The sequence below is a fragment of the Saimiri boliviensis genome, chromosome 14 (assembly GCF_048565385.1).
Source record: "Saimiri boliviensis isolate mSaiBol1 chromosome 14, mSaiBol1.pri, whole genome shotgun sequence".
Classification (NCBI taxonomy): Eukaryota; Metazoa; Chordata; class Mammalia; order Primates; family Cebidae; genus Saimiri; species Saimiri boliviensis.
In genome coordinates this window covers 87,885,069-87,910,604 of record NC_133462.1, presented here as the reverse complement: position 1 = coordinate 87,910,604, position 25,536 = coordinate 87,885,069, and the positions used below count along the sequence as shown (strand labels likewise).

Here is a 25,536-nt window from a genome sequence, read left to right as displayed (position 1 = left end):
AAATGTCCTCAATATATGATCGTTAGGAGACTGTAAGAATTCAATCAGAAATCATGTCAACCTAGCCTTACTAACTCCTAGGTTAGGAGACACGTATGTAATATATTTTCATTCCAAAGAAGCATTTGAAGAATCTCTCAGGGGATGTCTATGGACCAGATAGAGAAATGATGGCTACATGAGAGGGTACTTAGATGAATTTACAATGAACAAATATGCTCACAGAAGAGAACAGATTGACTTTATATACAGTTATGTTCCTTTTTTAAAGAGTGTCTCATTGAGGAGGGTTGAAGCATAATCAACTGGTAAAATTTATATAGCTATTGTTTTCATCTGAGAACAAGGAAAACCACCCTATCATTCACAGATATGCAAAAAAAGTCCTGGATTGCTTTTTTATTTGAAGAAAATGAATATTTATGGTGGGGCCATGGTGTGCCAGAGACAGCGGGCACTTAATTTGCACCATCTCATTTCTACCAGGTGACCAAACATAAGCAATACCACCATCCTGTTTTAGCGATGAGCAGCCTGGGGATCAGAGACATTTTTTTTTTTTTTTTTTTTTGTGAGACAGAGTCTCGCTCTTGCAGCCCAGGATGGAGTGCAATGGATGGCACGATTTCGGCTCATCCCAACCTCTGCCTCCTGGGTTCAAGTGATTCTCCTGCCTCAGCCTCCTGAACAGCTGGGATTACAAGCATGCGCCACCATGCCTGGGTCATTTTTTGTCTTTTTAGTAGAGACGGGGGTTTCTCTATGTTGGTCAGGGCTGGTCTCGAACTCCTGACCTCAGGTGATCTGCCTGCCTCAGCCTCCCAAAATGCTAGGATTATAGGCATGAGCTACTGTGCCTGGCCCAGAGAGGTTCTTGAGGTCACACAACAGAAGACTGAAGAAGAGAATCCAGATGTGGTTAACTCCAGAGTCTTTACTCTTTCCCTATCACACTAACAGTTTAAGGGGACAAAATCATGGGCTTAAATATCTAGCCATCATGACTATGAAAATGATATTCCTACAATGGGAAGTAGATTTGAATAGATGACTTGCAATTTATTTCCCAAGTTCAATATCCATTTCCCTTTAGAAAGCACCCACAGAATAAGCATCTTAAAAGACACTATCACGTAAGCACCGTGAAGGCAGAGAGTGCCTTTTCTCTCTGTATCCCATGCCCAGCACAGCACCTGGCTCATCACAATAGCAGCTAACAGATACCAAGACCATATAATGTGCCAAATGCAGAGCTAAGAGAGCCTACAGATACCACCCCCTTTGAATCTTGCAATAACCCCCTAAGGTAGATATTACTGTTAATGCCACTTCTACAGAGGGTGAAGCAGACACATCAAATGGTCAAATTAACCTGCTCGGGATCACACACCAATTTGCAGCGGACTAGCCGTAGTTCAAGTCCAGACATCATCACGCACCTCTAGAGCGTCTGCTTTCATCATTGCACTGTTTTCTCCCACAATGCACATACACAGGACGTTTGAAAAGAGGGCAAACAGGATGCAAGAAGGAAGGCAGGTGGACAGCAAGGCAGGACTGCAGGCGAGCGGAGAGCTCGTGGTTTCACTTGCAAGCGCCTTTTTATTACCTGAGACCCAGAGCAGTGGCTGTTAAACGTCACTGTGCATAGGAATCACCTGAAAGGCTTGTTAAAACACAGATTGCTGGCTTCTACACCCATAATTGGTAGGCCCAGACTGGGAGGTCAAGAACGTAGAATTCTGACAAGTCTTCAGGTGATGATGACATTTGTCCAGGAGAACATTTTGAGAACCTCTGTCTGGAGGTAGCATAACATAGCATAATGTCTGAGAAAATTAAACCAACAAAAACAATACTGATATTGTTTAATAAATATGTGTCATCGGTACCTTTTCATTTTTATTTTCCATCTTTTTTGAAATGGAATCTTACTCTGTCGCCCAGGCTGGCGTGCAATGGTATGCTCTCAGCTCACTGCAACCTCTGCCTCCTAGGTTCAAGCGATTCTCCTGCCTCAGCCTCCCAAGTAGCTGGGACTACAGGTGTGTACCACCATGCCAGCTAAGTTTTGTATTTATAGTAGAGACAGGGTTTCATCATATTGTCCAGGCTGGTCTCCAACCTCTTGATCCAACCGCCTCAGCCTCCCAAAGTGTTGGGATTACAAGTGTGAGTCATCATGCCTGGCATTCTTTTTAATATTTATTTACTCTCTTGCTTACATCAATATATGCATTTATATTTAATACATATTACATATATAATATATTTATATTAATTATATTCATTTATACATATTTCATTTGTTTGTTTCTATTTACTTACAATTATTTCTTTTTTCTTCTGTTTTTGAAACACAGTTTTGCTCTTTGGCCCAGGCTGGAGTGCAGTGGCATGTTTTGGTTCACTGCAACCTCTGCCTCCCAGGTTTAAGCGATTCTTGTGCCTCAGCCTCCCAAGGAGTTGGGACTACAGGCACCCACCACCACACCCACCTAAATTTTTTATTTGTAGTAGAGACAGTGTTTCACCATGTTGCCAAGGCTGGTCTTGAACTCCTGACTTCAGGTGATTCACCCGCTTTGGCCTCTCAAATTGCTGGGATTAAAGGCGTGAGCCACTGTGCTTGGCCTACAATCATTTGATTCTAAAAGATTCTTTTACAACTTTGAAGATACTATTTTAAAAGAGAAACTAAAAAAGTAGATGCATGTCTTTTAGCAAATATGGGGAGAGAAGTTCTATTGAACAATTGGACAAATTTTGAACTCTTTTCAAGCAAAAGTAGTCATGGAAACACAGTGGGCCGCAGCGTTCATCTTTGAAAAAGAAAAGCATGTAAGATTCATCTGGAGAAGAAAAAACGACCACCATGGTCTCCTGATTCTAATTACTAGGAGGAGTTTTTGACATGATTGTCTAAATAAGGGATACGAACTGCCGTCAGTACAAATCTAAAAATATAGAAGACATAGATATTTTTCAATGGTCACTTTTTCCCCCCGACTCAAATCCTCAATAAAAACTGAGACGAAATTTTAACTTGCTAAAAGCATTTCTGAAGAAAGTAACGCTTACAAACACTTCAAGTGCTTGTAAATTCTGCAAGTAGGCCATGTAGTTTTTTGGTGATCTAATCTCATACGAGGTTGAAAATGAAAAATCTCTAAGAAAGGACAGTTAGCATACTTCCTCTACAATCTCAAATCACAAGAGTCTCCAGCGAACAGCAGTCAGAGGTGGCTAGCATCTCAGAGGCGTCCTAGAACTGTGATGGTCTGTGCTGATAAGGAAGGAAAAGACTTCAGGGAGTAGGTGAGTAAAGAGCAAACTTCACACTCCATTTTGTAAATAAAGACCCTGAATTCTATTCTGTAAAATTTAGAGTATCTTTCTTTCTTATTCTTCCACCAGGATTTAATACAGGATCTGAAAACAGCTGAGAAATCGGAAAGGTACTAACTATTAAGAGCTTTTTTTCAATGCTCAGATGATATGCTTACGTCTCTGAAAATAGAAATATTTTTGTTCTTATACATGTTAGAATTTTAAAGCTTCTAATCACATTGGTCATCAGTCATATTTTAAAATCTCTGATTTAGAAAGAAAAGGAGTGTGGTTTTCTTATGCATCTTGTAGTAGAGATGATTTTAATTCCATGTCAGACTTGGATATTCACGGTATTTACAAAAGCAGCTCACTTGATATGCCTTCAGTCCTATAAGAATGACCATATTCTTTCTGTACCTTCTGAAGATGTTTTAGGTTTCCTAACAAAATAGTAAAACAACAATCACTGATTCCACAAACTCAACGATAGTTAAAAAAAAAAATACTCCTGCTGTACATGATGGTCAAAGCTATTATAAAATTGTATCTGACAGCCAAATTCATCTTTTCTTACAGGAGAATAGTGCTGTTTATTACATTTGACATCTTTCATGGAAACATCTTTTTACTATTTCCACCTGTGTTAAGATACTTTCTTAATCTTAGTGATTTTTTTTTTCTCAAATGGCTCAGCTCAGAAATGTTTTTGATTACAGCCAGTGAGATATAAAGTAAAGCTCCATTGGTTCCAATAACACTGTAGTTTTTGACACTTCTCTAGCCAGGATAGTGTATAAGGATCATTTGTATCCTATTTTTTTTTTTTTTTAGTAAGGCTTTTTTGGTCAGGCTATGGGGTAGGAGAACTTAAGGGCTATTAAACATAGAAATTAGTTTATAGAGTTTATGCAATTTCCTCCCTGTCAAACTCATAAAAGAGTACAACAAAGCTATTTATATCATAATAATTTGGAATTATGCAAGAGGAAGAATGGCTTAATTAAGGAATAAGATGTGGGAGATACAAGTCAGGGATGACTCAAGGAAGAGAGAACGAGGGTCACAAGTTTTCCTTTCCTGGATCGTTTCTATCCAGCGACAGATAGGCTGTTTATCCCACCAGCAAAAATACAAACAAAAACAAAACCCTAATCCCTTTGCCTTCCTGCTAGCTTTCCTTTCCATTGGGACCCTTTCCACATACAAATGCCTCAAGACAGTTACCTGGAGTCACGGCCCCAGCTTTCTGTGCTCCCCGTTCATCAGACATCTGTCCCTAACCACTCAACAGAGACTGCTCTTGTGGATGTCACTAATTCACCCAAGATCCCAAATCCAGAGGGTCAGTCCTCAGATCTTTCTCTCCCTAGCACTGGCAGAAGGGTGCACAGTTCTTCCTTGATGCCTTCCTTTTTTTTTTCCAACAGAGTTTCACTCTTGTTGCCCAGGCTGGAGTACAGTCGTGTGATCTCTGCTCACTGCAACCTCGGCCTTCTGCGTTCAAGCAATTCTCCCGCCTCGGCTTACCGAGTAGCTGGGATTACAGGTGCGCACCACCATGCCCAGCTAACTTTTTGTACTTTCGGTAGAGACAGGGTTTCACCAGGTTGGCCAGGCTGGTCTTGAACTCCTGACCTTGTGATCCACCCACCTCGGTCTCCCGAAGTGCTGAGATTACAGGCATGATCCACCGCACTCAGCCAGATGACCTCCTTCTTAAAGCCCTGATTTCACTTAGCCCACTAGACTACACAGTCTGGCCCCAGTGCTCCCTCTCTGAATTCATCTTCTACCTCTCAACCCTCACTTGCTCTGTTCCAGCCACGTTGGGCACTGCTCCTTCCTTGAGCTTTGCATGTGACGCTTGCTCCATCTGGAAGGTTCTTTCTTCAGATATCCACTAGCTTATTCCCCCACCTCCTTCAAATCCCTGCTTAGACACATCTCATAGGCACTGCCTGGCTAGCTCATATAAAAGAAACCACCTCCCACAGCTGTCTTCTCTTTGCCCTGCTCTGTTTCTCCTCAGAGCTTCACTATATATTTACTGACGGTCTAGACCTTCCTTCTACAATATAAGCTCCACCAGGGTAGGAATTTGATTTTATTCACAACTCCACTGCCTGGTATAGAGGAGACATTTAATAAGTACATAATGAAGGACCTCAGTGAATCATGCATACAAGTTACACGTTCAGAGTGAAGAACGCAGAAGTGATGCTTACAGTTTGAAAAATGTGGCAGGTGGCGCTATGGGGAATGATTCAAGAGGAAAATGGAAATTGGAATGGAAACACTCTTTACTTCCCATTCCCCTCATGCTTCGCAGGATTTGTCTCAGGATATTTCTTAGAGTATCTCCCTTAGGTTGGGGACACTGATTTTGAAACAGTCCAGCTTAAGAGAATTCTTCCCAGAGCTTGAGGTATGAAGGGTCTGGCCTGCCAATGCTGGGAAGTGGTGAGAAGTTGAGAGGTGTCATCTGCTGTACAAACCATGGTACCAGTACTGCGGGTGGAGCTGAACTATTAGATGATGAGGCCCAGGCTGAGCAGGAAGCTAAATGAATCAGAAAAGTCCAAGAGACTCCAAAACCATGAACAGGACTAGGGATTTATGTCAGGACAATAGAAAACCTGGTAGAATCTTTATAGTTAACCTTAAACATCAGAAAATTGATTACATGGAACAAAGGATTGGATTTATCTGTGTGGAGGTTCTAGGGAAAGCAGAATTAGGGCTGGGGAATACAGGATTGAGCGAGCCAGCCATTCATTCTGTCATACTTTACCCCAAACTCTTACGGCTAGATGGATTATAGAATTCATCAGAATGTTTCCAATTTCAGACAGGAATATGGAACATAACACTATCTAAAGGGTCTAACATAGCATGGAACAATCAAACACATTCGTATTTCTGTAAGAATCTGAACATTCACACCGTAGAATGAGTGAAGGCTATGAAAGTCGAGTTTCGCTGGCAGATAAATCTGCCAGAAACACACGAATAAACTTTTGGTTTCAGAGGTTTTTGGGTCTCAAAATTGTAGATAAGAGATTATGGCTCTAGACATAATTAGGAATAAAACTGTATCTATTATAGTAACTATCCCCAACATTTGTAGACTCCATTATCCCTGTTAGAGAAGTCACAAACAGGTAGAAAATGACAAATAGTTACTAATGATTAAGAATCTGGATATGGACATGTCGCTCTTAGCTTTTCTGAGATCATTATGCAACTTAACTTGTTTTTATGATGACGATGATGATGATATGATGAGTTTTTGAGACAGAGTCTCACTCCGTAGCCCAGGCTGGAGTGCAGTGGCGTGATCTTGGCTCACTGCAACCTCTGCCTCCCGGGTTCAAGCAATTCTCCTGTCTCAGCTTCCTGAGTAGCTGGGACTATAGGCGCCTGCCATTATGCCTGGCTAATTTTTGTATTTTTAGTAGAGACAGGGTTTCACCTTGTTGGTCAGGCTGATCTCGAACTCCTGACCTCAGGTGATCCACCCACCCTGGCCTCCCAAAGTGCTGGGATTACAGGAGTGAGCCACTGCTCCCAGCTTATTATTATTATTATTATTATTACTATTATTTTTATAGACAGAGTCTTGCTCTGTTGCCTAGGCTGGAGTACAGCAGCATGATCATAGTTCACTGTAACCTCAAATTCCTAGGCTCACGTGATCCTCCCACCTCAGCCTCCTGAGTAACTGGTAGAAATAGCAGTAATTTCTAAAGCACGAGTGGTACTAATTTTAACAGTCAGAACTGTGACGAGCTGGTCATTGTGTTGGTACTTTGGCACTTAGTATCATTAACAGCCTCAAGACCATCTTCAGCAATTGTTATCTCAATTGTAGTGTGCCTCCTGGTGGCATGCTACAGGCATGTGCCACCACACCCAGCTAAATTTTAACTTATTTTTTTTGTCAAGATGGGAATTTTGATATGTTGGCCAGGCTGGTCTGGAACTCCTGGCCTGAAGTAACCCTCCTGCCCGGGTGAGCCACCACACCTGGCCGAAACTTGCTTTTAATACTTATTAATGAATAGTAAAGTGTATCTTATGTGGAAGTCAACACATTTCCTCTTTACCGTTACGCAGCAGCTTTCCGATGACCATGTTCTCGCCTCTCTTAAGCTAAGAGGTTGTGCAGAGTCTCTGGTTCTCATCTGAATGTCTGCGACACACTAGTGGATTGTAATCGGTGGCAAAGTGTGCTGTGAGTGATTTGACTTTCTTTGCCCATAGTAAATAAAGTAGGGAGCTTTTAAACTGTGGCATCTAGCACTGATTTCAATACAATATAGGTATAGGTCTCATGTTTGGTAAATGGGAAAAACATGGATAAAGACCTGAATGCTTCTTATTGAAGCATTATTCACATTGCATCTAAAACTTGCAAATTCCTTGCTGTAAAAAATTCCTTGCTGTAATTAAGTTACACTATTAAAAAACAAAATTAGAGACTGCAAAAACCAGCCAAACAAACAAACAAAAACAGGAGCCAAGTGAAGCTTTCCTCAGAGTAACTTCACTTTGCTAACTTGGGTTTGTATTCTTTCTTGAATGGTTGTGTCATTTCCAGCAAGGCCTCATCTAGCCATGACATTAAAAAACAATAGCTTTTCCACCTTTTTCTCTAATTTGCCATCAAGATTACGTACCAGCAACTTCAGGCTCCATACCCTGTGCTCTAGTGCTGCTACTTGGGTCTGACTTTCTATTTTAAATGCTCTCAGCTCCTTCTCTATCCCTAACTCCAACTTCCGTGTTTCTGTGCAATGTTGACAGCTTTGGTTAACGCTTAACTAAGAACAAGATGTGTAAAGAGGCATGATCCTTGTCCTTTAAAAGACCTCAACACAACGCTACTGCAAATAGAAAATCTACAATCGAAAGGACTGGAAGCCATATTTTTTTGTTCTTTAGAGACGGAGTCTCACTTCATCACCCAGGCTGGAGTGCAGTGGCGTAATCTCAGCTCACTGCAAACTCTGCCTCCTGGGTTCAAGTGAGCTTCATGCCTCAGCCTCCCAGGTAGCTGAGATTACAAGCGGGCACCACCATGCCCAACTAATTTTTGTATTTTTAGTAGAGATGGGGTTTCGCCATGTTGGCCAGGCTTGTCTTGAACTCTTGACCTCAAGTGATCCACCTGCCTCTCAGCCTTCCAAACTGCTGGGATTACGGGCTTGAGCCACAGCTCCTGGCCCCAAAGCCATATCTTAATGCAGAATGATGTTCAGCAAGGGCGAGTTGATTTGGTAGAGAAAAAAAGAGAGAAAACTCTGTGATTGTTACGGATCCACAATGAAGAAAGCACAGGGTTCCCTGGTAAGAATATCTTAAACAATTAAGAGGCAGATCATGCTGCTAATACAAAAACATATAAACTCTCTCATAGAGAAGTTATTTCAAGTGATGTTTACCTTCTATGTGTTCTATGCCTTCCATGTTTTAAGCGCCATTATTCTTCCTCATCTCTATGCTTTATTAATAACCACTCTCATTCTCTTCCTTTTCCAAGCTCCTCCTCATTCTGTCCACTTCTTCCTCACTGTTTTACTCATGGAGACAAAAACACTGGGCTCATTTGTAAAAATGGTAGTAATTTCTAAAACACCATTGGTACTAACTCTAACAGTCAGCACCTGTGATGAACTATTCACTGTGTCGAACTACTGCACTTAATATCATGAACAGCCTCAATACCATGTCCTTTAGTGATTGTTATCTTGACTGTTTAAATTAGAAAACTGAAGTTGACTAAGGTTAAATAAGTGCCCAAGGGCAAAGAGCTTATCACTGGGAGTGCTTTGATTCATGCTCTGGAAATACAAACCTAAGTAAGGGTGGCTGGTAGAACAGAATGATGTAGGGTTTGGCTTCTATGAATTTATTGAGTGCTAAATCTTTCTGATGCTAAGTTTATTGCTTTTCAAACAACGTTAATATATTAATGATAATGGCAGCAACTAACATTAACTGAGAAGTATCTACATGTGACATGGTGTGCTAAATGTTTTACACTCAGTGTAATTTACTCCAGGAATTGAGTGTGTATACTACCTTCATTTTACAAATGAGGAAACAAGGTCAGAGGGTACATTAATTTGTCAAGGGTTACACAGGTACTATCAGAGATATATATCAAATCCAGGTCTTTTTAACCTGTAACCACATGTTCTTACTACCTACTTTATTCCGCCTTTGTTAAACAAAAACATTAAGAAAACTAATCAGAGGTTGTAGGAAATAAATGTGTACCTACCTCAATATAGAGTGATGAGTGGTTCTGTCTTGAAAACAGCACATGAATCTAAGAATTTGTTAATATCGACAGCTAGTTAGATGTTTAAAATCAAAGCTACTGCGTTATCTGTGAGCAGCAGCTCACTGAAATTCCCTTAACTGATGAAATCTCTTAACTGATGACACACTTTTTCTACTATTTTTTCTACTTTTTTCATACTTTTTCCTTTTTATGCCTCCTTTGGTTTACTTCCCCCAAACACTTGGAAAAATCTGAAGTGGCCAAAGAGAATTTTATCAAACTTTCCAACAACGTTCACCCTTAGGCCATAGGAATTTGAACCCCAGAGGTTACATTTTAAAATTAATCCCATCTTGTAAACTTAAGATCTAGGAATACACTTTGATTTCTGATATGATTTTTGAAAAAAATATATAGTATCTAAATATGTATGATCATTAGAATATTTTAAAGATTAAAGAATTCGTACTTTTACCTCTGTCCTTTTTCCTTGCTCAATTCATTTTAGAGGCTCATCTCTGATACATTTTTTTTCTGACTAATTAAAGGAATGAGGATTCTCGTCTGTCAATTTTCACTTCTGGGTGAAAGAATTTATTTAGTATTTGAAATTCTAAATGAATGCCAAAGTCATGAGTGGTCGGTATATTCTTTGGAAAAAGAGTGAGTGGCTATATAACTGAATTTTAAGTTTTTTTTAATTTTTTCAAAGTGATGGTAAATGCAGCTCACTTTAGATGCACATTACAAAACAAGAAAACTATTAATAGTGCTGAAATATACAGAGCAAAATACTAAATCATTAATGACAGGTATTATCTGTGTATGTAAAAATGAACCCAACACTATACTTCCTTCATGTCTCATTGCTGGGTGCTGCTACCCACTATTTTACTACACCAGGCTGAGAAGCACACCTTCTTCTATTGCTCTAGGAGTTCTACTCCTGGTGACTCCTAATTTAGTGGAGACAAAGGTCATCTTGAGGTGAGTAAAGCTCAGGGGACGGGGACCCTCTGGGGAGCAGGCAGGTGAGCCTCTCTAACACTACTCACCAGCTTTTCCTCCTGGGGAACCCACCCATTATCTCATTTCCAGCTCATCCCCAGAGGGAACAGAACATTGTAAAGCCCAAAAAGAGTTGGTACTGATTTAATGATGCCGGCTCTATTCTGCTCACAGCAAAACAGCTACAGACTCAGCCAACACAGCTGCAATTCTGTCCTCATCAAGACAAACACTTTTCATATGACCTGAAAAAAAGCCAGACAACTTGAATCTGCATATACCTCCAAGGGATTAAGACCAAATTTCTTTCTGACTGCAAGGTAGCACAAGGATACCTTTGTTGTCCTCTTAACCTTCATTTTCTATTTGCCAGGTATAACCATTAGCTAACTCCACACAGTGTCACGGTGGAAGTGGCTTGCTCTAGGAGTGGTCTGTATGCCCTTTTTGTAAAGGCAAAAGTGGCATCTTTCAGGATGACTGTCCCTCTGTAAGGCACATCTATCCAGACAGAACTTTATAGAGCTCAGCATCAAGTTTTAAATCATTCGCAAAAGAAATGTGCAAGGAGACATACCAGCCTTTCTCCAGAGAGAGATCAATGAGCTGTGGAGCCACGTTGGCCAGGGGCACTTTCTTTCATCGAGATACAGGGCATGACACTCGGGTGCCAGCCTCTCTGCTAGCCCTGAAGGAAGGGAGCGACCTCTATAATCAATCGGAGGTGGAACATGGCTGGGGCAGGTGGAAGAGGATGGAGACAATGCTAATAGATTAGTTAGAGAATGTTTAGTATTAACAACAAGATAAAATGACAGACGAGGTTGATTACATAAAGTTTTCAGACTTAGAAAGACATTCAAGGTATCTGGGATCCTAGGTGTTTTATTACAGATCTTAGGAAACAAAAGCAAACTAAATCAAAACAGAATGAAATGAAATAAAAATGCTTCTAGGCTTCATATAAGACAATATTCAAAGGGACTGTGCAGGCAGACCTCTGTTGTATTAATAATCTAGTCTATGTATTCATAAACTATAGTTGTAATTAGCCTAAATTGTAAAACAAAAACGTTTTACATAATTTTAGGAATTATATTAGGTGTAATGCTGTTTTCATTAACTTGGCTCTAAGAATTATTACTCTTAAAAATTCCGAAATCTTAAGTCCTAAAACACCAAGAATTTTAGAATTTGAATGTGACATTATAACAATTATATAAGAAATGGGGAGATATTGGTCAAAAAATACTTATAATTCTGAGTTATAAAATGAGCAAATCTAAAGACCTAATGTACAGCACAGTACCTAATTAATACTATGTATTGTACACTTGAAACTGGCTGAGAGAATAGATCTTAAGTATTCTCACCACAAAACGTTGATGGATACATTCATGCTTGATTGTGATAATCACTTCACAATGTATATCAAAACATCACATTGTATAACCTTATACATATAATTTTTGTTTGTCAATTAGGCCTCAATAAATCTGGAAAAAGAAATAGTATCTATACATAATAATTTAAATGATGATGATGACAAGTTACATGTCCCTTTAAGGAGGAACAAATTGTATACAATAGCTTTTAACATAATCCGAAGAATCCCAAGCTACATGATCCTAACTTGCCAGGAGGACTGTGGTTCAATCGATGGAAACTTGAATGAACTAGAAATGTCAATATCCAAGACTGCACTGTAATTTTACAGCAGTTCTTTAGCATCAGAAGGTTAATCTTCACTGGGTATTTGCTCACTAATAAGTACCATATCAAAGGTCTGTCTCTAGTACTGTCTGCCTTAAACAAAAGTTTCCTTTCCACTGACTCCAAATTCTTTCCATGACCTAGCAGCTGCCCATGGTTCAAGTTTCTAAGGCCAACCTTGTCTGGCAAGCAGAAAGCCCAAGCAGTGGCTTGGTCAGAAGGCTATGGAGTGGGGTCCAGTGTCAGTAAGCAGAAAGTCACAGGAAAGGAAGGGAAAGTGGGTACCAGGGTGGGTAGGGATTCTGGATAGAGGGTGACGTGTTCATTAAACAGAAGTGAGAGATGCAAACCTTTACCGATAGCAAAGACAGATACATTCATTTTCCTTTGATGTACTTCAACCAGTTTTTTTTTTTTTTTTTTTTTTTGACAGGGTCTCACTTTCATCACCTAGGCTAGAGTGCAGTGGCACTAGCTTGGTTCACTGCACCCTTGACAGCCCAGACTCAAGTGATCCTCCCACCTCAGGCCCCCAAGTAGCTGGGACTACAGAAAGGCACCACCATGCCTGACTGTTTTGTTTTTTGATAGAGACAGGGTTTTGCTATGTTACCCAGGCTGGTCTCAATTCCTGGGCTCCAGTGATTCACCTGCCTTGGCCTCACAAAATACTGGGATTATAGGTGCGAGCCACCACACCCTGCCAGTTAACCACCTTTTATCATATTAAATTACTGTTGTTTTGAGTCAGGGTCTTGCTCTGTTGCCAGGCAGGAGTGCAGTGGTGCAATCATGGCTCACTGCTGCCTCAACCTCCCATGTTCAAGTGATTCTCCTGTCTCAGCCTCCCAAGTAGCTGGGACCACAGGTGTGTGCCACCATGCCAAACTAATTTTTGTTTGTTTTTGTAGAGACGGGGGTCTCCCTATGTTTCCCAGGCTGGTCTTGAACTCCTGGGCTCAAGCAATCTTGTTGCCTCAGCCGCCCAAAGTGCTGGGGTTACAGGTGTATCACACAGCACCTGGCCAAATTCTTTTTTTCTACGTAGTTATCTCTTCTCCATTAGACATAAAGATCCAATGTATTAAAGAAACTTAAATAATATGACTCCTCTCAAGGAGATTAGATTTGAAAAAGTTTATGTACAATAGACGAATAATTTTTCAAAACACATACATGCATATATATGCATACATACAGTATCTTTTGCATGTGTGTATATATTTAAAATATGACTTAGATTTCCTGAAGCGGGTTTACCCAGGGAAAGCACCAACTTATTTCATCACTGGAGTCAAACTACTGCAAATCGCTAATTATCTAATTTGACAATAATCTTTTCAATTCTGGAATGAGCCGTGCAATTTTTTTAAATAGGTTTTTGCAGCAGATTTATCTCCGAAATTCTGATTTTGCTATTACTCCTGTTTGTAGTTACAAGACTTGCTTTCCTTGGGGACACACAAAATTACTTGGGTACAGGGGAAATTGCAGGAGTCGTGCCAAGCAGGAAGAAGAGGAACTTTAGATTTTTTTCAAAACTGTGGACACTCTAAATAGAGATTACTGGAGGTTGTCGGCATGTTCAATTGTGGCCCATTTTTATGCTTAGAACTCTAATGTAACTCTAATGCATGAATTCTGCTTACTTCTTTCTTCTAAAATAGCCTTATTGAGCTATCATTCACGTACCATAGAATTCACCCACTGAAAGTGAAGATCAATTTTTTGGAGTACATTCATAGATTTGTGCGCTCCTCTAAAAACCATCTAAGTTTAGGACATTTTGTACCACCAAGAGAAACTTAATTAGCATTCATTTTCCATTTTTCTCCCTCTGTAGCCCGAGACTCCAATTCCTGACAAGAACTAATCTATGTTTCTACCCCATATATTAGGCTGGTACAAAAGTAATTGCGATGTTTACTGTAAAAGTAATGGCAAAAATGGTTTTGCATGTCCACCAGCAATGGTAAGAGCTCCATACATTCTCATCGTCTCCAACACTCGTTCCTGTTCGTCTTTTTTATGACAGCCTTCCTAGTGAGTATGAAGTATATTTCACTTTGGTTTTGATTTGCATTCCTCGATGACTAAGAATGTGGAGTATCTTTTCATATGCTTATTGGCCATTCTACTTAGATTTTTAAGACCGTTTTCTTTTCACTCTCTGTCCAAGACACCTGAATATTATCTTATTTTTTGTAGGTCCTATATGGAAATACATATTCTCAAAGTGCCTCAATCCTGATGTTCATTCTTGGTACCCAACCTCCCAACATCCCCCAATACATACACACCCAGCACATGCTTTCACAAATAATTCCTTTTAAAACTGAGCTTAATGCCTTATTACAGTGGCTTCTAAACCTTAACCAGTGTCCAGCAGCCAAAACCAGGTGGGCCAATTGCTGTCTGTCAAATAAAATAATTACTAACATGTCTTGGTCTAACAACTGTTGCTAGCTTCAACCCTGCTGCAGGGATCAACACCTCTTGGTAGAGACAATCTCTTCCCTTATCTCTCATGACTAGTCTTTGATTACCCATTTGCCCTAAGGTTACTAATGTTTAAGTGCAGAAGAAACACTTCCCATTTTTCTAAAGCTTCACTCACTCCCACTAACCGGAACAGGGGTGGTGTGTGATGCTGAAATCCTAAAGTCGAACGGGAGGAGGGATTCACTGCTGTGGAATTCCTTTGCCCAAAGAAGTCAGAGTTAGCACAGAGCATGACATGGTGGAAATGAACCACGGGGAAGCCTTTGGCTTCTCACATTTTTGATTATCTTAAAAATCCAGGCTTTAGCAGAAGTCCACACAAACCTAACAATTTGTTAATTTGGTATTATACAAATCAAACAGATCTGTACTTCTTCTAGCCGATTATAACCTTTACATCACTTGAAAGTAGCCTAAAGAAATTAAAAATTGCCCCTAACAAATATCATCTAGCTTGAATAGGATCTTATTTTCAGCCCACATAAGCCATATGATGTTATGTTTTAAAAAAGTAACTTTAAGCCGGGCACAGTGGCTCACGTCTGTAATCCCAGCACTTTGGGAGGCCGAGACAGGCAGATTACAAGGTCAGGAGTTTGAGACCAGCATGACCAACATGGTGAAACCCTGTTTCTAAAAAAATAAATAAATAAAAAGAAAAAGAAAAAAATAAATTTTAATTTAAAAAGTAACTTTAAATATCTTTACTCCAGGAAATATATTTTGATCCAAGATAGCTCTACTGCAAACTTTGCTAAGACATCAAAAATCCCTTCTAGCAAATACTGAAGGGAAGTTAAGAATTGCTCAGATACCCTTCAAGTGTCTACAAACTCACTAAAAGATGCCACAATGTTCAAATCCTTGCCAAAGTAAAAACATCTTTGGACAAGCCACATTCTTAGCTCTTGGTCCAGATTCTCTGTTGGAGTGCTCTATCTAGAACTACCTACTGAGTGTTTCTTCAGTTTTTGAATGTGAGGATTCTGAAGATTTCCCAAAGTTTTAAAAATATCTCTTGGAACATGGCAAGATAAAGAAGCAAATGCAAAGCCTTTTCCCAGCTAATCTTCACCTTAGGGTTTTCCATTTTTCAAAAAGAACTAAACTGTATAAAGTAAATATCCTAATATCTGGGGTTTCATATCTTTTCTTAACCTCAGTTTTTTTTTTTTTTTTTTTTTTTTTTCCCCAACAGCATTTTAGAGGAAAGGAAAAACTTGCTTTCTTCATCTCCAGGATCCTACTGGATATTAGCTTTTCAATATTTGAGCTGACATTTACAATTTTCTGATTCCCAAACTGGTTCATCCAGGAACCTGTGAATAGAAAATCTATGTATATTTTCCTCCAAAATATATCTCAAAAACACCTACTTTCTACAATCTCTACTGCCTTCACCCCAGTCTGCAGAGTCCCAGCTCTCAGTTAGGTCACTAAAACAACTTCCTAACTGGTTTCTTACTAACATTCTCCACTCTCCAATTTACTACCCATTTAGCCAATAATCTTCTCATTACATATATCATATAAGGTTATTTTCTCTCTGGAAAAAAAAACAAAAAAAAAACAAAAACAAAAAACCCTTTGATAGCTTCCTACTGAATGCATAATAAAAGTCCATGTTTACCATGACCTACCAGGGCCTGAATGCTCAGGTCCCAGCTTGCTTCATCAAATTCACTGCTCGGTCCCAATCTTCCTTGGGAAGTGCTCAATCTTTCCCGCCACATTGCTGTGAACATCCCTATCCTCTGCCCAGGATGCTCACACACCACATCACCCCCACTGCACCCCTTCATGGGACTGCTCCCTTGAATTCCTTAGGTGTCCACAGCAATGCTGCCTCTTCAGAAAGGCCTCCTCTGGCTAACCTCTCTAAATGAGCCTCCTCCACTTTGAATTCTGCAAGATGGTCCCTGTTCATTTTCCTCATAGCACTAATTTCAACTTAGAACTTAAATATGTACCTACTTTTGGTTGTCTGCTTCTCTCATGAGAAGAGAGAAGATCCACATGGCCAGGAATGTTGCCTGGCATAGAGTAGGGCATAAATATCATAAATAGTTGTCGAATGCATTACTTATTGTTCTAATGTGTATTTGTTACTCCTATTCATGAATACAGATAAATCTCCGCACCCCTCAGCCTCCATTGGCCATTATTTTGACATGGTCTTGTCACCTCTCCTGCCAAACCTTTAGTTACAGAACGTTGGCACTGAGAAGAGAATTTCTTCATGGGTCATTTTTCTAAAACTTGATGCCTGAGTGAAAAGCGTGAATGGTTGGCCAAATTCATGTATCACGCAATGCAACAGTGCGACATTGCAGCCCAAGAGGAAGTTTCACGTAGGTATCCAGCAAATACATTACTGCAGAAGAACAAATGTTTCTTATCTGCATTTTTCAGATGTATTTTCAATTTCTTTGAAAATGGTCTCTTCCTTCTTAAACTTACTCCAATAATATCATACATAAATCTGAACATACAGCTCACTTGAATACAAATTATAGAAACAGAAAAGTGAACGTGGCATGAGGCGCTCTCCAGTGTAACGCATAACCTTCTAAGGATAAACATTCAAACTGTTTTCCTCTAATTACAGATTTCAGCTGCACTGAAACAAGACTTGACTGCTACATGCTTGTGCAATTACAGAAGTAGCTATCCTTTCTCCTGGATCATCAAAGACTACCTGTCTCAAAGTAAAATAAACCCGTAAATTAAGTTAGACAATATTTTAAACACAACCCTTACTAATGTCACGATTTATTAAATTAAGATGTCTCGGGCTGACTAAAAAGGAAATCATGATAGGCCACAATGCACACTGTGGGGTTTGGAGGCCCCCTGTCCAGAGCCAGATTTTCCTGCCTGAAAGCCCTAGGCTCCCTGGACTGTCTGAAAAGACTACACTTGCTCCAAGTTCCATGTCGAAAGTCTCCTGGGCAGAATTCCTTAATCCCCACTCCTGGTTCCTCTCCCCGTGTGATACGCCAACCAGTGCCCTACTGCCAGCTCAAAGAAGAGGAGACCTTCATTTAATGAACTTGAACGTCTCAGTGTCCAGTATGACTCCATATGGAACGCGTGAATAATCACAGACAGCATCTCAGTGTCCACTACGACTCCATATGGAACGGGTGAATAACCACAGACAGCATCTCAGTGTCCAGTACGACTCCATATGGAACGCGTGAATAATCACAGACAGCATCTCAGTGTCCACTACGACTCCATATGGAACGCGTGAATAATCACAGACAGCATCTCAGTGTCCAGTACGACTCCATATGGAACGCGTGAATAACCACAGACAGCTTCGCATGGTTAATAGCTGCACGCTCATCCTGAAAACAGCGCAACTTGCAATAGAGCAAAGTAAGAAGTGCCGGTGTTCTGGAAACCTAACCCTCCTATCCTGGGATCTAGACCACAGCCTCTTCATCAGGGGGAAAAAGAACACACCTTCTTAATCAATCTGGACCTCTTTCTTTTAATTAATACAGCTCGTTATCCTAGTTCCACAGGGGCTCGTTAGTGCCTAGGTGACAATCATGACAATGCCTTCCTGAAAGTTAAGAGATGAAGACTGCCTATTTCCTTACCTATTACAACTACGCTCTGTGAGGCCTTAGGGAGATGCTTGGTAGAATAAATGCTGGTCTCCCCTTCCCATCTTCGGGTGAATACAGACAAATTGAAATTTAAAAAAATACGTACTTGCACATTTTGTGTTGTTCAGTAATGACAAGCCTAGATTTCGTTTTTCAAAAAAGGAGGATTTCTTATTAACAATTGTACATGCTGAGTTCCAAGTAGATGAAAAAACAGTTTTTCTGACTCCTGACAAAACCAATGGGTCACTTGATTTGTGTCCATTGTATCACCCAGTATAAATACGGAGGGATAGGTTACATGAACGTTTCCAAACAAAAGTGCATTTTTGAACTCACAACCAAGATATTTTACCTAACCAAGAATGTAACTGAGTCACAATAATACTTTGTGTTTACAGACTACGTTCTTAAGATGCTTAACCTGCCTTATCAATGTTATGTTACCTTGTCGGGAGCCATGACTGGGATATTATTTTTATTAAATGACGGAAAAACAGTACAGGCATTCAGAAGGTGGATACTGAGCTATATACTTCAAATACATCATGTCATTTACTCTACACAATAACACTGCCAGATAGTATTATCATTTCTATTTTATAGATTAGGAAATGGATTCTTGAAAAATAATTGACTTTTTATTATTTTAGAGCCAGTTAAGTGGCGGAGCTAACTTAGAAATCCAAACCACGCTGACTAGAAAGACAGCAGCCTTGTCCAATATGGATGTGGAGAAATTCACTATTTCAAGAAATACAGAAACTAAATCATATGAGTCATCATGACAAAGAAAATAAGAGTTATTATGATCACTCTGTAATCAGACACAAATTAGAAATAATAGAATAAGAAGAATTTATACAGGGTTTAAAACCTTCATGATATTTTTCAATCTATACATACCAAACTAGTCCCAGGAAAATTCTATCAGAAAGAAAACTTCCAAGGACACCATTAACACGATCTTTCAGGTTATTTCTACCACACTAAGACATTTTGCTAGTAATCACATGGGTTACTTTTAAAGGCTTAATAAATTAGGCCAGTAGATTATTGTTTACTTTTTGGGGAAAACTGTTCTTCCTTCAAAAACGCTGCTCTAAAGGGAACTGTCAATCATGGTAACACTCTTCTCTTGCTTCAGGATCAGGTGTGTGAACTGCTGAGCTAACCATGCTATCACCAGGGCTGATCCAGAGATGGACACAATTCATTTGGAGTTCCTCCCTGGAATTTTTGTAGAGGAATATGGAGATTGCTCTCTTCTCCTGGGTTATGAGAATATAAGCCATGACAGTGGTTGACAGCTAAATAACAGCCTGGCTTGGAAATTAAAGCTAAACTACAAAAGAGAGTGGTAGGTTGGGAAGATAGGGTGAGAGAAAGAAGAGGAAAAACAAAGAGAAAGAATAGAAAGAGGACATTTAAAAAGACACAAGGATCATGGAAGAGAGAGGTATAGACAGACTCCCAGCAGGCAGAATTCTGCATTCAGGCCTTCCACAGGCAAGCCCCACTCTTCCCCTTCTGTGGTTTGACTGTCTAAACAAATAAAATCAATCTCTCTCTCCCCCCACCCCGTCCGCACCCATCTCCCTTTTTGCTTTGAGGTATTCAGAACAGTGTTTTTATTACCTACAATGATCAACTCAAGTTATGCAAGAAAACATGTTCGTTACTTTACTAGGCTAAGTTTTTACTTCCATGTCTGTGCCAGAGGTAATGATGCAACAAGTCAAGTCAGCAAATACTTATGGAGACACAAAGAGGGGAAAGGCAGTACGGCTTGTGACAAGTGAGATCTGTACCAGATATGAGGACACTAGGCCCATTGAGAAAGACCAACACTCAGTAGCTCCTAATAAAAAAATAAGACCAACATGTAAATATCAAAAAAAGTAATGGTATAAAATAGACATATTCTTAGGCAGTGTAAGATCAGCCATTGAAGAAAACAGGTTGATGGTAAACGGTCTAGGAGTGCAGAGGTGAGAAACAGGTTGAGAACCACATCCTGTTTCAAGTATTCGAAATCCCCCCGGAGGTTCTACTCACACGGACAGTAACTACAAGAACTTTCACACTCTTAAATGACCACACTGTGATTTCCTATCCAGGTCCCAGGGCATTGAAAACATTTCTGAAATACTTTTCCATTTAACTACGGAAAATATAAAGTTTACACCGAAGTGGGGCATAGGTGGGCCCTTGGGCAGCCAGGTGGGGCATCAGCCTTAGAAGAGCTCTGTGCTTGGTTTAATGCTTTGCTGTCTTGAAATTATCAATTTTTATTCGAGAAATTTTGCCTTTTCATTTTTCACTGTTTCCTAAAAAGTACATAGTTTGTCCTTCACTAAGGAAAGGAACAGAATTGTTCTGCAAACAATTTCAACCAATGGTTTGCTTTTCCAAGCAGCCTGCTTATCATTGCCAAGAGGGTAATGGATTTTGGAAGTCAAAGGGCAAAGCGACACTCTCTCACCTGCCACGTGCTCTTTCTTAGCCCTTTATTAAAAGCAAATGATAGAAAGCTTAGAAGTCCGCAGTACAGAGCACTTGTAAACTGCCAGTCCGCAGCCCTGCAACCATGAATGTAAACTCACCAAGCGTGAGCCTGAAGCGCATCGCATATTTCTAGGACACGGCAAGCCCAGGCTAAGGCATTAAAAAACATGGATCTGGCTGATTGTATGAGATACTTCGAGAGTGAAGGAAAGCTCATCCTGGGTAGGTCAGATGTATACAATGCCAGCAAACAATGTGTGGTTATTGAAAATGTCACCTAGAAACAAGTGTATCACATGCATGTGCTGGATGGAACTGTGAGAAGCTGTCACGGGGCGCGTATTAGACGGGACTGTGAGGATGCTTAGGGAGCAATGCATCTGAATTGGTCCCTCTCCACATCTTTGCTGAGGAAGCATCCCTCCAGCTTATATTCTGGTCTATGCTAGCAGAAGACAGCGACAAGGAGGGTGTCCAGCATCCTCGGCCTGGGACCTCCATGACAGGACCAGGCCATTCTCTGGCTGCGATGATGGCTTATGTGATGCGCGTCAGACCAGCTGCTCTAAAGTGACAGCGTCATCAGTCCCACCTTGCTGATGATGTTTAAAGTCACACCACTCCCATTCTCACTGAGGACTCTAATCCTAGACACGATGAAAATAATTGCGTAAGGGGAAAGACGACTCTTCATCTTGAACCTTAGTGTGAATGAGTTTCAAACCCTTTACTAGGGGACCAGGTTTAGATTAGAGGTAAAAGGAGGGCTGTAGGGACTTAGGGAAGGGCATGAAGGGAAGTTATATGTGATGTGCTAAAGTTAAAAAAAAGTTTCTTTTTTACAATTTTCTAAACTGAGCAGGTTTTTTTTTAAAGAAAATATCACTTAATATATGACTTAGTCGGAAGGAAAAGAACAGTGATTCAGACACTTAGCAATCTCTCTTCTACCCACCTACATAGAAATTTAACCGAAAGCTCATCGTTTACATTGACACCTATGGATGCATTTGGAAGCAGAATAAACACATTATCTTTAGAGTAGATGTTTAAAGGGTTTCCTTCTGTTCAAACCATTTCTTTTCCATCTACGATTCACTGAGGATAGTTTCTTCTATGACAGGCTATGGAATCTAAGTAATTCATTATAGAATTGAGTATAAGTCTGGCATAGTTTACAGGCTCAACAAGTATTACCAATTAATTCATCTAATTTAAGGAGGTATCAAAATCGAATTACAACTGAAAACCAGGTGAACAGCCATGGTATCATGTGTAAGCAGACCAAAATGAAGACAATAAGCAGAAAACAGTGGAATTTTGTGAACAAAGTTTCTCAGGATGTAAGCTTTCTTTTCTCTTTTTCTTTCTTTTTCTATTTTTTTTTCAGAGTCTTGCTCTCTTGCCAAGGCTGGAGTACAGTGGCACAATCTTGGCTCACTGCTACCTCTGCTTCCTGGGTTCAAGCGATTCTCCTGCCTCAGCCTCCCAAGTAGCTGGGATTATGGGTGCCTCCCACAATGCCTGGCTAATTTTTGCACTTTTAATAAAGACATGCTTTCACTACATTTGCCAGTCTGGTCTCGAACTCCTGACCTCAAGTGATCTGCCTGCCTCGGCCTCGCAAAGTGTTGGGATTACAGGCATGAGCCACTGCCCCCAGCCCACAGGATTAAGTTTTCTAAAGATCTGAAGCAAAGTCATTGTTAGTGATGTTAGGAAGTATACTAATTGGTTTGTGGCTTGCTTTATGGTATAGATTATGTTTCCCTTTATTTTCCTACTAGATGCAGCTATTGGGGGATGCTGCCCAGGGAGGGCTAGCCACCTTCATGACTTAATATTTAATATGCCTCTACGGCATTTCACAATCGCAGAGACTTTATTTCATATACTGAAGAGGGGAAATTTCCCTTCCTGAAAAGATTTATTTTAGAGTGTCACACAATCCTATAAGAATCATGAAGGGTCTTTTAAAAAATATTGACATCTGCGTTTCTTGGTGATATCTGGATGAAATTTTAATACGAATGGTAAATTGACAATACCCCATGACTTGAGCAAACTATTCCTTTGACCTTTATAGTCTTTGAAGTGAGTGGGTCAGCCATCACAGCAGGGTTGTGCAAAGCCTTCTTACACGGTCACTTTTACATGGTTTCCTCATGACAGAAGTTGTTTTACCAGACAATGGTCCTGGCAAACCAGCACCCCAGCTATTCTCTGCAGCGCCCCAGCGTCTATCCCGACTCTTCCTATTAAAACTCCATATTTTGCCAAATGTCAGCATCTTCTTCAACTTGCTACCCCAGGTTGAGGGACATTTAATTTTTTATTCAGGCTATAAAAATTGGCAACCCCAGTGGGGCCACACCTCATAAAACACCAGTTTTAAAATGCCATTGTGCAAATGAAAATACCTACCTCTCTTGTAGTATAAGTTTGTTCTCTTTCTTCCAGAAGTCTTTAAAGTCAGAGCTGAATTCATGCCAGATACTGAAGAAAACATTTGGGGACACCTCCTTCTCTCCAAGTTTTGGTTTCATGAAGAAATATGCTGTAGTCTCCAAAAAGCTGTCAAAGCATACATACATGAGAACATAAAAGCCATGATTACTTTCCAATATGGGATATTCTTTCTCTATCCAAATGCTGATTTCATTCATGCACAATTATTATTACCTAGAGGGCTCAAACTCTTCAACCACCAACAGTAACTCTCTTACGGTTTCATGTTAAGAGGTGTGGATATAGTTAGTAGCAACTGCCAAGAATCTTCCATGTACTAATAACTACCCCTTGTCCAATTCTATTTTCAAAATTAATCACCATGTGCAGGCCGTACTCCAGAAATGAATTTGCCATCAAGATGAGACATATTGGAAGCAGTGGGCCTATACTTTCTTTCTAAACTCTAAACAAATAAACTATCAACCATGTGTTCCCAAACTAATAGGCAGTCCGTATTTATACTATATTCCTTACATACTATTCGCCTTCCTACATTGTTTGAGGGGATAAAAAGCAAGAGTCTCAGCAGATGCTGACACAGTCTCCTATCAGAGACCATGGTACTACCATTGAGTAGGAACCAATATGGCAGCCAGCACTGTGACAGCAGACTGCTCAGGGCCAGTCTGGAGAAGGTGCTGCTCAGAGGCTGCTTCATAGTACAGCTAGATGGAGCTCAGAAGAGTTTCAAAGTAGTTATTTGACAAAGAACGTATCACTAGTAAATCGTAGGTTTCCGACTACTTAACCAAAGTCTTCTAGTCCCGTGGGTGATGCCCTGAAAAGGATCCCGACTGACACAGTCGATACCACTGCAGTGACAGAATGGTTTAGAGTGAGGCCAGAGAGGCTGCAAAGCGGGTGGCATGCAAATAAACTTGTCCTTTTTTTTTCTGTCTTTGGCCTAGGGCCAGCACTATTTCTGAGGCACAAAAACTCAAGTTTGATCTACTCTGAAGTAGAAATTTCAAAGGCAACTTGATTTTGCTCAGAAACTAAGAATATGTAATATATACCTATACATACATACATACCCTAACATACACACTTACACATATTTCTGTGTGCTTTCAGCTTGCCATAGCTGATTTCAAATCTCTACCATGAAAAACAGTATGAGCATTAAAATACTGAGTTGTCTGTTGGTTTGTTTGAGACAGAGTCTCACACTATCGCCCAGGCTGGAGTGCAATGGCACGATCTTGGCTCACTGCAACCTCCACCTCCCGGTTCAAGTGATTGTCCTGCCTCAGCCTCCCAAGTAGCAGGCATTACAGTGCTCCTCCCCACCACATCCAGCTAATTTTTAAAAATACTGAGATCTTTAAGGTGAGTTTGTTCAGAAGGTAACAGAGCATCACATGCAAAAACAAACATTCACAGCTACTCTTAGCTGTGGGTTACCAATGTATGAAGAAGCTGCTCTGATTTTAAACTTCCCTACAGCTGTCTCTGAGCAGCAAGATTCCTAGGATATCAGCTTTTTAAGTTCTAGGCAGAGATGACAAGACTGACTTAATCAAATGTGTGGATCTCAGGTATTATATTTTTCTCTTTAGCCCACTAGAAAAATGACACAGTACAGTCAATTGATCCCGAGAAAGGGTCAGGCTGTGAAGTGGCTATGCCACGTGAGGATCTGGCTGCCACAGCTACGGTAATGATGTTAGAATGAGTCTGGCGGAATGTGTTGGATGGTGTCTGAATTGCCCAGAAAATAGATGGCAGAGAGCACAAATAGTGTAAAAGCTATACCTGGGTCATATTTTACTAAAACTGATAACATAAACACACATATGCCTTCTTGGGAAACTGGTCACTTTCCTTATATACCTAAAGAGAGTGTATGACCTGTTAGGCTGAAGTTAGGTCTCAAGTCTTTTCTATCCATTTATTCATTTTCATCATTGCTCTGGTCTTTGTACTTCATAAAATTGATTATTACATGGTAAGCCCATCTGTTTGGGTAGCAGTATGTAAGTTGTAATAGCTAGTTCATCCACTCAGCTATCTTGCAACATTTTGAAAGTTTTATCATGAGGAAGCATGGTA

At 40.2% G+C, this 25,536-nt stretch overlaps 1 protein-coding gene and 1 long non-coding RNA gene across 3 annotated transcripts in view; one reads left to right on the top strand and one right to left on the bottom strand.

The window, feature by feature from the left end:
• The window catches only part of FMN2 (formin 2), a 381,705-nt gene that overhangs the window by 13,662 nt on the left and 342,507 nt on the right, over positions 1–25,536 (bottom strand). The window contains exon 16 of the mRNA XM_039464306.2: positions 23,398–23,547. Within this exon, the coding sequence (XP_039320240.2) occupies positions 23,398–23,547 (150 nt within the window). The remainder of the gene's footprint in view (positions 1–23,397; positions 23,548–25,536) is intronic.
• On the top strand, positions 8,216–19,416 carry LOC120362071 (uncharacterized). Of its 2 annotated transcripts, XR_005578073.2 has the most exons (4): positions 8,216–8,682; positions 14,242–14,386; positions 16,973–17,196; positions 17,454–19,416. It is a non-coding gene; the product is annotated as an uncharacterized LOC120362071 (long non-coding RNA). The 2 variants fall into 2 exon arrangements; XR_005578074.2 differs by lacking the exon at positions 14,242–14,386 and having other exon boundaries at positions 17,454–19,414.